General features: G+C 37.1%; 1 protein-coding gene across 1 annotated transcript in view; it reads left to right on the top strand.

The window, feature by feature from the left end:
- kctd6a (potassium channel tetramerization domain containing 6a) overlaps positions 1–15675 on the top strand; it is a 43836-nt gene extending 28161 nt beyond the window's left edge. The window contains 2 exon segments of the mRNA XM_034149872.1: positions 15164–15322; positions 15565–15675. Coding sequence (XP_034005763.1) covers positions 15164–15322; positions 15565–15675 — 270 coding nt within the window.
- Positions 15676–16163: the final 488 nt, after the last annotated feature.

Consider the following 16163-nt stretch of genomic DNA (forward strand, 5'->3'; position numbering starts at 1 on the left):
AGTTTATGATTGGATTACAAAAGTGTGTGTGAGTGGCAACCCAGTGACTTTGTTTACATGGTCACGAAAATCAGTTGGTTAATCAGATTATGGCAGGAAATCAGATGATGCATTTATCAACAAGAGATAAGATGAGAAGTACTTTATTGAATCATAAAAAAGCCATGGCATTGTACAAAATAAAAAAATGTGTTGCTGCAGCATAAAAAGGCAAGGCATTGTACAAAATTAAAAAATGTGTTGCTGCAGCATAAAAAGCATGGCATTATAAAAACAAAAAAAGAAGGTAAAACATGTACAAGAAACTACTGTACTACTGTGGCAATTACAGAGGTGGTTCGTCTTCATGAAGAGACGGGTCACGTCGGCTGTCCACAACCTGGCCAAGAGTGCGCAGGAAGGCTAGGTTAAATGCCTGAGTTTGAGCGTTCTCCTCCCTTCTCAAGGCCATTTCCTCCTCCCTTGCCCGGGCAGTAGCCTCCATGGTCAGCTGCCAGTGCCGATCCACCTGGGCCAGGCTCCGTACATGGTGCCGTTCCTCCTGTGCCAAGTGCTCGTCTCCTCCTCGTTTCCTCTTGCCTGTATGATGATAAGATAATTATAGCAATAAGAATTAGCAATAACAATGAAAAACACAGGACAGGTACAGGTCACACAAGGATATAAGAATAAAATGTATAAGCAGAACTACAGTAAGGATGAACTAAAGACAGTTATGCCCTAGATGTTTACAATGATTGTGAAAGTGAATTACATTATGTCCAGCCTGTTGATAATGAATATAAATATATGTATATAATAGGATGTCACACACAATTGTACTAGCTGCTTACTAGCTAGTTACTTGTAACAGAGCACTTCCACACAGTGGTATAGCTTATTTTACTTACTGACGATGGATGATCTAAAGTTTAAAAAAAAGTCACAATTGCAGTCGTTTTGCCATGCCTATTTCTTACCTAGAACCACACGCTGCGGTGTCGCGATGGCACTCGGCGTTGGTGGTTGAGTTGGTGTCGGGTGTTCGGTTGGGCCTGGTGTCTGGGGTCGAGTTGGGGTCCCTTCTGGATTCGACGATGACGAGGACGGATCACCCATTATTCGGGACTGTTCCTCCTCACTAGAGACAATGGCATCATCTAGAACAGCAACATGACTTGTTAATTCCACAAACTACTGCAGCACAATACTAAATAGCAACAACAACAACTGTAGAAAAGAAAAACTGAACGTAAACAATGGCACATGTGGTGGTAGCAAACAATAGCTCTAGCTAATGCTATCTGCCTTAGCTAGCTATGTAGCTCTTCGGGGATCCATACAAGCATGGGTTGTAGAACTTAAATGTAAGGATAAGATAGACTTGTTTGTTAGAAGTGAGCTTTATAATAGATAGGGACACAACGTTTTCAAGCAAATAACAGAACGTTAGCAAAGACTTACCATGCAGAGACTCCAGCAAAGCGGTTGCAGAGTCCAGGCCTCCCTCCCTCCCAACGCTGGCCGGTCTTCGGCCATAAATATCGTCCATCAGGTCGAACCACTTCCAGCTTCTCCTATCTGAACCACTCCGGCCGTTGTGGTCCTTGACGGCTCGATACTCACTCTTCAACTTTTTCAGTTTGTCCCTACACTGCTGGAAAGTCCTTGCGTATCCGCGTACGGACAACAGTGCAGAGACCTCCTGGAAAACTTTGAGGTTCGGAGTTGTGCCGTCGAGCTCCCGCTGTATTTTGTCATCTGCTATCAGATGGAGGAACGTCGTAACCTCGTCAACGGACCACGGTGTGCTTTTTTTTGCCATTTCTAGCTTCTCTGTTTTCAAAAATGCTGCAAGCGTCACATTATATGCGACGCTATGGATGATCAACTCGCGCGAGAATTGTGACGATTCTCTCTGACCAATCAGCAGTCCGCCCAGTTGTTGGCCCGCTAGTGTGGCCTCGATAGAACCACAATTTTCTAGGGCCAGAAAAGAGGTGAAAAAGTGGCCCCGGGCCGGGCCGGGCCGGAACTACGCCTAGTGGAAGCACAACCAAAAAAGGGCACGGCACGACACGGCACGCTTAAAGCGAGCTCCGCGCTGCAGTGGAACTGCGCCATTAGTTTGCCCATAGTTTGGCCACTCATTTTTAATCACACATGTCTACCCATCCCATTCAAATTCAAATTCTTGACTGAAAGAGCAGTGTAGCCTACAGTACATGTAAATGGGTGGCATTGCTTATGCATTTGAAAAGAAATAGTACCCCCCTCTGAGTGACTACGTGTTGACTTCACATCTTGTCACAAACCAGGGACTTTACTTCCTGATTTTTGGAAGACAAGACTGACCCAAGATACCTGTACATAGTGGAAAGTGAAATTGACATTGTCAAATTTAATAAAAATACAAAATAATGTATCTGTGTACGTGTTTTACTGTACTGTGATCTGCATGCACTTATCAAACATTTAATTAAAGAATGGTGATATACACAGTATATGCTTTGATGCAGCGGGAGGAGCAAAACACACACTTCAAGTCAGATCATCACCCTTAGCTATTTTAATTACCTCTCAAACAACCTAAACTAGTTATAAATGTTTATTTTTACTGTCGGCCAGGTCACTCATTACTGGATCAGCTGCTGCATGAGACAGACACTGAAAAGTATTATCATCTGAAATTAATCATTATGTTATTAGCAGAGGTGGGAGTAAGTCCTACATGTGCAAGTCATGAGCAAGTCTCAAGTCTTGACCTACAAGTATCAAGCAAGTCCCAAGTCACTGTGGTGAGAGTCAAGCAAGTCAAGTCAAGTCATTGCTCAGGTCAAGCAAGTCAAGTCAAGTCATACGAAATTCTGATGAATACGCCCAGTTTCCGCATTTAAATCAGTTAAAAGACAGTGGTTATGAAAATGGATTTAACACACACTATGATCTTCATTACATACACAGTTAATCATTTGAAATCCAATTTAGACCGATGACAATCATATTAGATTCATATTAACCCTAGAACTGCAGACAATATAGCTAGGACTCAATCAAAAAGTCTGTTCAAAAAAGCAGAATTCCAGGTAAGAAAATCATATATGGCATTTGCCATTACACATATTTAATTTAAATGTCTGTTAACACTAGAACCGCCAACAGCGTCAGCACCTACATAGATATCATTTTCAAATCATTGAATTTGTTCCTCTTCATAATTTCCTTATAAACTAAGTAGGACGATTTAAAACTCACTTAATTGGGTTAATTTAGAAATTGCTTCAGTGTATCATCGTAACAGATCAAAAAGTTCAGATTCATTTTTACAATAAATCAAGGAATGATGCACTTCTACAAACAAAAACAACATAATTAAAAGATTTAAACAAACTACTAAAAGTAGATGAACTACATTATTCAAAAGTGTACAGTAACTTCTGATAATAACACAGGGGAAATAAACGAGGCATCTCTTTTCCTCTCTCTCTCTCTCTCTCTCTCTCTCTCTCCTGACAGCCCGTCAGTATCAGTGTTAGTACAAATTAATCCCTTGGCGGTTCTAGTATTCATTTACCGTTTTGTCTTCTCTTTGCAATGCTTAATCGATTTGAAACCAAGTCTAACGTAGCTTAACCCTTATGAAACAAAAATATATTGTAATATATTGGTAAATATAATACAATATATTGGATCATACATTTCCATATATGGGAAAGTAGTCCTTATATTTTTAAATATATTGCAATATATGCATGGACCATGTATGGCTATATATTGATACATATAAAAAAAATATATTGCAATGAAAACAAAAACTGCACTATACATTTATATGTAATAGTTTTATTGAAACACTCATTTATCTTTCATGAGTTTACATAAAATTGAACAGATATTCATAAACAGTTATCTCACTTCGTTTTGTATAGTTACCCACTTTATATATGAACATATGTTTGATGGTAGCCTACATATAAAAAAAGTACAAATTGTCCATTGAATGATGGAAAATAATATACAGTTTATAAATATATATAGACACACACATATATGCACGCATATATATATGCATATATGCACGCATATATATCTATGCATATTAGTGATGTGTCGGTCGCGAACGAGCCGGCTCAAAGAGCCGGCTCTTTTAAGTGAACGACGGGAGCCGGCTCGCGCCCGCGAACGAGCCGTTTTTTTTTTTTTTTAAGTAATACAAGACAGAATGATATGATGATCTCCGCGCTACATCTGCTCCGTGCATGCATGCAGTGACATGTAATATCCAAGGATTAGAGACTGTTGGATGCTGCTGTTTTGAGCATTGCAATACATTTATTTTTATTATGTTTTTTTATGATTAGAGACGGTTGGATGCTGCTGTACTGAGCATTGCAATATATTTATTTTCACTATGTTATTTATTTATGATTATCCTTGGGCTCAGCAAAGATTTGATGTCAGCTGTTGCTGTCTTTTTTTCTATAGTTAATACTGAAATAGAGCCCTGCTGTTTTGTCAGGGCCCTTTCTTTAAATATAATTTTAAAATGTCGATACAGTAGCCCCTTTTTTTAAATGTCTATGCTTAAGTTTTTGTGTTGCTATCTGCTTTGTGTAGCGTGGTTCTACAAACAAGTCTGTGCATTCATTGGGTGGTATCAGAGAGATACAAGGGTCTGTAAATGCAATGAAAACAATTGGCCACAGCAAATAATTGATATTAAACATGTAATTTTTACTTTTGAATACTTCAGTACAAAGGATGTATTGAATAATTTAAATCATTAGTCAAAACAGGGCTACATTTGATTGAATTATAAAAGGTATAATATGTGGTAAACTGAAGAGCCGTTTGGGAGCCGAAAGAGCCGGCTCTTCTTGGTGAGCCGAGCCAAATGATCCGGCTCACCAAGAAGAGCCGGAATTCCCATCACTAATGCATATATTACGGCCGACCGGCTATTTGGAGTGGAACGCAGCCCATCCACGGCAGACAGCCCAAACAGTATTCGAATGCGCCACTTCCGGCTGATTTCGGGGAGCCCCCCCCCCTCTCCAGCAATAGATTGATCTGATTGGCAGATTCAAATCTGCGTTGCTGCCTCTGTCTGTTGATTCTGTCGCTGAGTGTCAAAGAGAAAGCATTCATCAGGTGCTTCGAAACGGAAAATTAAAAAGAAACGAGAGGAAAATACAGCACCAGAGTCAGGTATGTGTGTGAGCATTTAAAACTATTTTAAATTGAAATAATTCTGCATGTACACTATAAGTAGTCTAGTTGCTTAATCCGTATGTCCCGTCTCTCGGCACTACACCAGCTACATTAGCTAACGTTAGTTAAATTAGCTATGTTAGTTCCCTCGTGTATGAGTGTATAACCGGTCCGCAGCTTTGTGAACATTCAATTTCGAAGATTTTCGATTTTACAGTCAACTGAAGTCGACCCAAAACAGCCAAAAATAGCGGACCTTTAGATCGCTAACATTTTAGCATAAGTCAATGGAGTTTAACACCTGTTTCACGCCTTCCCCCCGGTACCGGGCGGATAAACGCGTCATTTGCAGGAAACAACGTCTAAGGAATCTTAATATTGAATAAAACTATGAATGTGTTATATCCATGTAACGGGAAGAAACTCAGCTAACTGATCTTTTTAATTTTTTTTTTCAAAAAAACCCCACAATGCTAGCACTCAGCCTCTGAATTAGCCTCGACGAAAAAACGTAACCTACAAAGGCACATAAACTCACTCAGAACTCCCTTATTACTTATCCTAGATGCACAACCAAACACTATTTTTTGGTGTCCTGGAGACACTGAATCTAACGGTGCCCACCTCAACACTCAGTGATAAACATTCGCGACGCTATCAACGAAAGCGTACATCATCACATGTGGAGCCAAGAAGCTAAACATGTAAATATATCTTACCTTGGTCAAAAGTGGTCTTCAATGGCATTAAAACGATAAAAAAACGATGCTGCAGTTAATCCATAGGTTCATCCTATGTGTCTGTGCCTTCTTTGAAATTATTTCTGATAATCCATAAGCAATACAACTGCGTTTTAGTTTCCAAACTCCAGAAGGAGACATTCCTCCAGTTTAGTTTCGCTTTCCACACGCGAAGCGGCAACATTTTTTCTTTACAATGTGTGTCTATGTGAGTCTCCTCCTTCGATTCTATTGGCTCTAACGGTCACAAGGGTATGTCAACCAACCAGATCGAGCAAGGGGGGCCAGAGATAGGTCAAATCCACCCAAATGACCCCAGATGGCCCAGTTTTTGGCTAAATCTCTCTAAAAAGGTCAAATTTCACTTGTTTTGCATCAATCTTGATACAGGGTACTTATTATATGTTGTACTTTGGATTCCTAAAGCTTTTAGTCTACTAACCCATCATCCAAGGGTAGTTTTCACTATCTGTAAAAAATTATTTTTGGACGGACACTATAATTTACAGTTTTTTACTATGTAAAATCTGAATTTTCTTTAAAATAAAAAACATTTATATTGATTCTGACACTTCTACATCCAACTCACAGGTTTATCATTACTTTGAGAAAAGATTATTAATTTAACCCTTTTAGAAGGGAAGATATGGTCATTTGTTCTGGGAATGTCATTTTCGAGCCTGAGACCTGAAAAACAGGCTCAGCGAAAACTAGCCCCACGGCTAACGGACATTTTCTGACTGGTGACGACGATGAGCTAGTTAAGTAATGTAACCACAGTTAGTCTATGTCTTGTAAATTCCCCTTGTTCTCCTTGATCTGCATTATATCGTTCGTGTTTTAGTCAGGCACATTTAGGGACAGCTAAAGTAGTTCAGCTACGGGTCTTCGAGCTGGTTACACATGTGCGTTCAGGACATTATTGCGCATCGTCACATGCATAATTACCATCGTCACAGAGAGAATGCGTTCGTGAAGAATGTGAGCATATATGCAGATCTTTAGTGTTGATAATGTTATAAGATTGTATGCATAGTGTCCTGCTCAGTCAGTGTGTTAATGAGTCTTGATGTCCCGTTTATAGTTTCTATGTTGTTCAGGAATTGAGCTAATGCTAGCTAGTTAGCTAAGTTAAGCTATGATAGTGTGTGGATGAGATGCTAACTTAGCTTTTATTAGCCGTGTGTTTGCAACGTGTCTAATGTGTTTTAGCAACAATTAGTATTGCTGTTGCTTATTATTAATAACCATCGTCTGGTTAGTTATTGTAATTTGAACCTTATTTCTATTTCTGTGTATTTTGCAGAAACCATTCATTCATTCTCTACTCTACGTTAGGCTATGTGTTGTGGACTAATGCATTCAAGTTAGTTCACATTTTAGTTGTTATTGCCCCTGCTGACAATTGTGTGGATAATATGTAGCCTACAGTCAATGGCATTTCACATTTTGCTCTCCAGTGTATGTTATTTTAATGTTGACCCATAATACTATATATCTATATATTTTACAGGAGCATTGTTGAAATTCATAGGTCGAACTAAGCCTGCAGAACCACAAGTCAAGAGGACAGAGGAGCCAGATAGCAGTGGTGACTGAGACAGAATAAATAAGGAGAGAGGGCCCATGCAGAGGCAGACATCAGTAGTGAGGAATCAGACCCAAAATATACGAGGACAGAGGAGCCAGATCGCAGTGGTAAGGAACGCACTGTCATTTAATTTCACTGTCATTTTACTTTTCACATATCACTTTATTCACTATTCAGCTTAGTTATCCTTGCCATGAAGGATTGAATGGATGAATGTTCTATATTATTTTAATGACAGATTGAACCACAGCAATATTGTTTTAGAGATTTTATATGTTTAACTGCTATGCCTGTCATCTCTGCTCTGTGTCATTGTGTTGTCTCCTGGGTTCTGTAGTGCCCGGAGTCTGTCTTTTTATTTTTTTCCTCCCAAACCCCATCCCCTCAGGACGCCTTTTGCCTCCTGTCAGGTCATCATTGTAATAAGAATTTGTTCTTAATTGATTTTCCTGGCTAAATAAAGGTTCTACTACTATTTATTCAGTTATTTTATTACTGGTACTGCTAATTGCATTATGCGTATTGTTGTATATTGTATATACGTATGTATTTACTACTACTACTTACAAAATCGAGGGTTGTAGCTTTGTGTCAGTACATATTTCAGGGTTTTTCTATGCCTTTGTTCATCTAAATTCTAATACTCATAGGCGACTACCACTCCTGCCGATGCCGATGCCGAGGCCCAGTTCTCCCTTCCCACCACCCCAGGCTCATTGTGCTAGGTAAAACTCTCATTCAATAAAAGTAGTCTTTTAAAGGTGGGGTAGGTAATTTTGGAGAAACCAGCTCGAGTGCGCTAGAATTTGAAAATACACAGCCGGAAAAAATCTGCCACTTCCTCACAGAGCCCCTCCTCCAACACACACGAACGCGCACATGACCAATGAGGGCACGAGATAAGTTTGTGCACAGATGGAAGGCTGACAGGCAGGTAGGCCATCCAGTCATTTCAGCCGGGCCGGCTAAAATGATTGGATGTGCTTTTTACAGTACCACGGCTTCCACAGATGATATTTTTTTATGGATTTTTTGTCAAAGCACTTCAGATATTCATTGCTATCGGGATGTTAAGAGCATTCCATGGAATATAACACAAAGTGTATCTCGAGCCGGTTTCTCAAACTTACCTACCCCACCTTTAAAGATGAATGCAATTACATTTAAAAAAGTTTTAAACAGAACTGTTACAGATGCAGATGCTTGGTCCAAATTCCATAAAATATACCAACCACACTCAGACGAAAATGTACAAAGCCTATTCTTCCACTATTTGTATTCCCACATTATTCACCAAGCCAGCCCATGCTTTAATATAGATATTATGGATATTGTTATAATTCCTGCTGTCTTTTGTGAACTTCTAATTATTTGTAATTGTTCTGTTCCACAGATGCTGTAGTAAACCACCATCCAGGGACCAAGACATCAGATATAAGAACATCCATTAACACAAGAATTTGTGAGTAAAGGCACGAAAAAAACAAGATTGACGATCAAATAGGGTACAAGACTGTTTTTTTGGCCCTGTTCCGGACATTGTTTTAATGAGTGATCAGCTCATGTTTAAAGTTGTCACCAGGTGAAACAAAAAACAAGATTGTTAAATAGGATAACAGACTGCTCTTTTTGGCCCTGTATGAAATAACAATGCATCATTTATTAACTATACCTATACAAAATGTAATACATTTTCCCTTCATTATGTAATAACACCTCCTTTTGTAATAATTTGCCCATTATGTAGTAAACAAGTTCAATGCAAATATGTAATACATGTCGCCACATTTTGAAATATATTATTACATATTGCTGTGGTTATTACAAAATGAGTTGCAAACAATAACATTACAACTGTTTATTTATTTATTCAACCATGAATCATCCTTACTCATAATTTAAAAATACTTCAGTAGAATATCTTTCATTGGCCAAAACTAGATCAAGTGTTACCATATTCATTAGCCAACATGTATATCAACATCAATTTTGGGATATATTTACAGTTTGGTTATGGTTACATAATGAATATTACAGTTTTTTAAAAGGGCAACTCACGCATTTTGTAATAACCATTGCAAAATGTAATAATTTATTACAAAATGCAGGGACATTTATTTTATATTGCGTTCAGGCTGTTACAGAATGCAGCAGATTATTACAAAATGTGGGTTTTATTACATAATTACATAAAAATGTTCTTGAGTCATGACATAATGTGTTGTTTATAGGCCTTTTCTTTTATTCGTTCCTTGTCCTTCTTTTAATGAGTATTTTGATAACTGTTACACATTGATAGAAAAAAACAAATTAAGCTTCTCATTATTCAGACTCAGCTCTCAGCGCTTAAGCTTCTTTTAAATGTTGATAAAACCAAGGTAATGCTCTTTTCAAAAGCTAAAAAGACACCAGAGCCTGTTTTAGATATTTTAATTACACAAGGAATAAAACTTGAAGTGGTTACCTGTTACAAATACCTTGGTATCTGGCTTGATGATTGTCTCACTTTTAAACTTCATGTCAATAACCTGCTTAAAAAACTGAGGGTTAGGCTAGGTTTCTTTTCCAGGAACAAGTCCTGTTTCTCACTTGAGGCCAGGAAAAGGCTAGTCACTGTGACCTTTTTACCTGTACTGGACTATGGTGATCTGATCTATATGAATGCACCTGCCAATTGCCTGGTCAAGTTAGATGCCGCCTATCACAGTGCACTGAGATTTGTGACAAACTGTAAAGTATTAACCCATCACTGTACCCTGTATGCAAGGGCAGGTTTGCCTTCACTAACTGTACGGAGGCTCAGTCACTGGTACATTTTTATATACAAAGCCATGTTAGGGAAACTTCCTTCCTACATCTGCTCCCTGATCTCACGGCGAATTGTAAGTGGCTACTGCCTAAGATCGAATGCTGTTGTTTTATTAAATGTGCCAACTGCTAGGACTGTCTTAGGGAAGATAGCATTTAGATGCGCAGCTCCGCTAACTTGGAACAGTCTGAGCAATTTGGTTCCGCTAAATGTTTTTAAAGCAAGGATAGATACTATCCAATCGGAAACTGTTGGAACCTGTAAATGTTACTAGCTATGTAAACTGTAGTCACTGTAAATATGCTGTATGATGTCCTTTTTTGTTTTTCTGTTATGTTTATATGTATTCATGTGGAACCTACTTGCAGTAGGTCACCCTTGAAAAAGAGATCAATGATCTCAATGGGATTCACCTGCATAAATAAAGGTTTGAAATGAAATGAAAGATTTTTTTTATCAGAACATGCATTTCTCCTCATTGTGAACATATATTGCACTCATGTTCAGAATATATGGTACGTACATGGTCTTTTATAAATCTGAATATATATAGTGCATACATGTCCCCATATAATTGTGAATATATAGCGCATACATATCCCCATATAATTGTGAATATATATAGTACATGTCCCCATATAATTGTGAATATATTCTGCATACATGTCCCCATATAAATCTGAATATATAGAGCATACATGTCCCCATATATTTGTGAATATATATAGTACATGTCCCCATATAATTGTGAATATATTCTACATACATGTCCCCATATAAATCTGAATATATAGTACATACATGTCCCCATATATTTGTGCATATATATATAGTACATGTCCCCATATAATTGTGAATATATTCTGCATACATGTCCCCATATAAATCTGAATATATAGAGCATACATGTCCCCATATATTTGTGAATATATATAGTACATGTCCCCATATAAATGTTAATATATAGTAAAATGTATGTTCACATATATACACAACCAATATATTATATATATTTACATATATTACTCAATATATGGAAAGCGGCAATTACTGATGTATTATCCCATATATTACAATATATTATCACAATATATTATTCAATATATATATATTGTAATATATTAACACAATATATTATTCTATATATCTTCAATATATTTTCAATATATTTTGTAGATATGAATAAATATGTTTTTCATGTTGATTATTAATCAGTATCACTTGGTGTAGCCAACAGCAAGATTTCCTTTATTAAATCTTTTCAATTAACCAGTAAATCAGAAAACAAAATAATGCAATATATTGACAGTTAATATATGGGGAAATATATTTTCTTTGCGTAAGGGAAACTTAACGTTAGCTTTCTAGCTAACACAACACATTCACGCACCTTTCTCTGTGGGTTTTTTGTAGTGACGAATGAAGTTGGATGTTGTGGTGGTCCTGTCACCGATCTTTATGCTGCAGACCCTGCATACTGCTGTTCTCTTCTTATTAGCGTCATCGACAACATAATCCTTGAATCCAAACTTCACTATTTTTGGAGTAACGCTAGCCGCTGCCATGTTAACTGACACTCCTGCCGTCTAGTGGGTTGCCAGGTTTGCGCGCACGGCGCTATAATCACCCAATCACGTTTTTCGAAAAAACTAAACGTAATATCTCACTACAAAAACAAACGCAAATATTTAATTTTAAACAGTCAAGTCCTTTCAAGTCATCTGTCTCAAGCTTAAGTCAAGTCTCAAGTCATGAATACCAAGTCAAAGTCAAGTCAAGTCTTTTATCAATGTTTGTCAAGCAAGTCTCAAGTCAAAAAATATGCGACTCGAGTCTGACTCGAGTCAAGTCATGTGACTCGAGTCCCCACCTCTGGTTATTAGTATTAAATACATATAAGTATTTTTACAGCTTGTATTTAGAAATACTCTGTTGTAATTATTGATGCATAAATGTGTTCATCCATTCAATGTGGCATCTGCTATAATGGGGTTAATGTATGATATTACTTAATAATACAATACACTATATAATATATGATATGATAATTACATTTTAATTTGATTCATTTCTTATTTCATAGTTTCTCATCATTATTATAACAGTTCTGTTTCATATGAGTGTTGAGAGCTGTATCCATAAATCTCTTAATTTTGCCCTCAAAGTGCACCAGATTGATGCATTTAACTTCAATTTAAAGAAAAACATCTTCTGTTGCCAAAGTGCTGTACATATAATAAAAATACCCTAAAGTAAAGACACTTTACAGCAAATACAACAGCACAGTTTGTTCAGAATATCAGTATGAGTATGAGCACCCTCTGTCCTTAGACCCTCACATCGTACAAGGAAAAACTTCCAGAAAAACCCACATTTCAAAGGGAAAAATGGGAGAAACCTCGGGGAGAGCAACAGAGGAGGGATCCCTCTCCCAGGATGGACAGAAGTGCAATAGATGCCGTGTGTAAATCGAAGAGATAATACATTTTACAGCGTAGGTAGACCGCATGACAAATAAAGAAGTGTAATGTAAACATTTACATTATTATTATGATTATTTAATGTATAAAGACTATATATTATTGAATTACAAGATTAGATATACTTTATTTGATCTAAAATATTGATGTGTTCAAATGCTCTTCTAAACAAAACTTAAAGTCCATGAAAAGTTGTCTTTCTGTATTTGTGAATGAAGCGCCATCTCCTGGTTAAATCCTGAAATTGAAAATCTGGCAACGCCCTCTTGGAAAATAGTGGGAGGGCTTAACATTCCCAGATGCTGGTCTTAGGCAGGTAGCAGGCAGGTAGCTGGCAGGTAGCAGGCAGGAAGCTGTAAACTGGAGTCTGAAATAAGCTGCTACATCTGTACATGTTCTTGATACCGTTCAACAATTAAGAATACATTGTTAAAATGTATTGTTTGCTGTCTCCCTGCAGTTATTGGTGAGCTTTAAAATTGTGTCAAGAATTTCTGGTAATCTGTAAATTACCAGAATGACATGAAGTATACTATAATAAATTGTTTTACAGTTACAATACTGATACTGTAACTTAAAATGATTGCATTAACGTTTCTATTTTACAGTTGAAACACTATTACCATAAACAAAAATACAGTACTTTTTAAATGGCAGTGTTTTATTTTATAGTTAAAATACTATTACCTTAAACAAAAATACAATGCTTGGAAATTACTGTGTTTTATTTTACAGCTATAACACTACTGCTGTAACAAAAAATAAAGTAATTAAATATTACTGTTTCATTTTACAGTTAAAACACCATTACCGTAAACACAAATACAGTACTTGGAAGTTACTGTGTTTCATTTTACAGCTATAATACTACTACTGTAATACCAAATAAAGTAAATGGTATTTACAGTGTTTCATTTTACAGTTAAAACACTATTACCGTAAACATAAATACAGTACTTGGAAGTTACTGTGTTTCATTTTACACTGTTACTGTAAATAATCAAATCAAATCAAGTTTTATTTATATAGCACATTTATAAACGATTTTTGGTCGAGCCAAAGTGCTGTACAAATAAAAAAACGACACCCTCTGTCTTTAGACCCTCACATCGTACAAGGAAAAACTTCCGGAGAAAAACCCACAGTTTAAAGGGAAAAAATGGGAGAAACCTCGGGGAGAGCAACAGAGGAGGGATCCCTCTCCCAGGACGGACAGACGTGCAATAGATGCTGTGTGTAAATCGAAGAGATAATACGTTTTACAGCATAGGTAGACCAAATGTTTGGAAATGCATGTGTCTATAATAAGAAGATGAATCCACGAGGATGTCAACAACAATCCTGTGGGAGCCTTCAGGGAAGCAGCATGACGAGAGCCAGGCAGGACCGCAGAGACAGGCCCAGCCACGACCCGAAGTCCACGACTTAATCCAGAACTCAGGGTAGAGGATCCAGGGCACAGGACCACAGCAAGAGGATCAGCCTCGACTCCGGATCCCGGCGTCGATATAGACACAAAAGAAGAAAAATTTGGCTGGGTTAATCGGAACATGAGAATACACAGACACAGACAGACAGAAGGAAGAACAAGCACTCCCTTAGGATAGGTTAAGGGAAAAGGGTAGCAAGTAAGAGAGTAAGAAACAGAGGTGGAGAGGCACACGCAGGGAACAAAGTCCCCACTGGAGCCTGAGTTGGAAATTGGTGAGAGATAAAAACTTGTAAATGCTGTGATTACCTTTACAGTATTTAACTGGCAGCAATTGACAAGTTACTTACTGTAATTCATTTTACAGTATTTAACTGGCAACAATTGACAAGTTACTTACTGTAATTCATTTTACAGTAAGTAACTTGTCAATTGCTGCCAGTTAAATACTGTGAATTTCACTTCTTGTATTTTTATCTTGTCAATAGATACTTGATTTGATTGATTGTTGATTTTCCCAAAATACAGTACTGTTTTCGAATATGTGTTTATATTGCAAAAAAAAACCGAAATAATATTTTCTAAGCTAGTTTATTTGTATCTCATTATATAAAAGTTGTAGTAGAGTATTTTTGAATGTTTGCACTTACCAAGAAAATACAAATATATTTTGTTTATTTTCAGTTATTATTGAACTTTCATGGCTCAAGTGCTATGCAAATACTTATTATTGCCGTTTTTACTTTAAAAAATAGCATTAATAATAACAGTTTTAAATTATAAAATCCTATGGTAATGATATCTGATATTTCCCTGCATAACTGACATAGTTAAAAAATACTGCATAACAATATTTCAAAGAAAATAAATATGTATTTGAACATAAGTCAAAAGGAGTAAAGTATGTCCCTCTTTTATGTTTAGGTCCATGCAATGTTAGAGTCCATCTCGTGCAGTTTCACAAAGTGGAACAAACACATGATGGATACGAGAGACTACCAGGTGTCCTTCACCTTCGGACCATGTGACCACTAACAGGAAGTCAGCCTGCGTGTCCTCCTACTCGACTTCATCTCCAAAGCTGTAAGAGGCTTATATATTTTCTTTAACATGTGTCCTGTTAGAAAAGTCAGGTCAACTTTAACTACTGACATTGACACCAATAAATTGGATCAAAGCTAATCTGCCACTTTTTTTTTTAATTTAGTGGTCAAGATTATAGTTTCTGAAAAACAAGAAGGCTTACACCATAGCATTTTCTTAAATAATGGCTAATTGATAAGTGCAGTGATATGACTCAGTTTGCCTGTCTCAATATTTTCCAGGGTTTCACAATACACAACACACGTGTTCATCACATGAGTGAACGGGCTAATGAGAACACAGTAGAACATCACTGGACGTTCTGCAGACGAGCTCGCAAAGTTGAATACTGACAGATGAACTGATGGATGAACTCAATGTATGGAGAAAAATTAAGACACAAAGACTGTGTTGGCTTTGTTGTTATGTCGTGGATCCGATGTAACACTCACAACATTAAAGTATAAGACAAAGAGGACACATTAAAAACACAGACACAGAGATGGTTGAAGTTAAATATTATATTGCTGTACAGCAGTATAAGAGACAAATTACCTTGCACCACACCAGTCAAGAGCCTATGCCTCAGTATAGTCAGTTCCCAGTTACTTTTCCATTAACAATAGAGTGGTGCAGGGATAACGTATTTACCCGGAAGTAAGCTGCGCATGGGTTACCTCAACAAAAAAGCAATGGGATTTCTCCATAGGATTTTGGAAAATAGCTCGAAATAAGGTCTGTGGAAAACGAACCTGTTTGATAAATGCACATTTTGTTCAGCCCGATAATATCCACATGTCTACCCTACTTTTATAATTTTTGAATCGTAAATCTAATCGCC

This window comes from Trematomus bernacchii, unplaced genomic scaffold (assembly GCF_902827165.1).
Source record: "Trematomus bernacchii unplaced genomic scaffold, fTreBer1.1, whole genome shotgun sequence".
Lineage (NCBI taxonomy): Eukaryota > Metazoa > Chordata > Actinopteri > Perciformes > Nototheniidae > Trematomus > Trematomus bernacchii.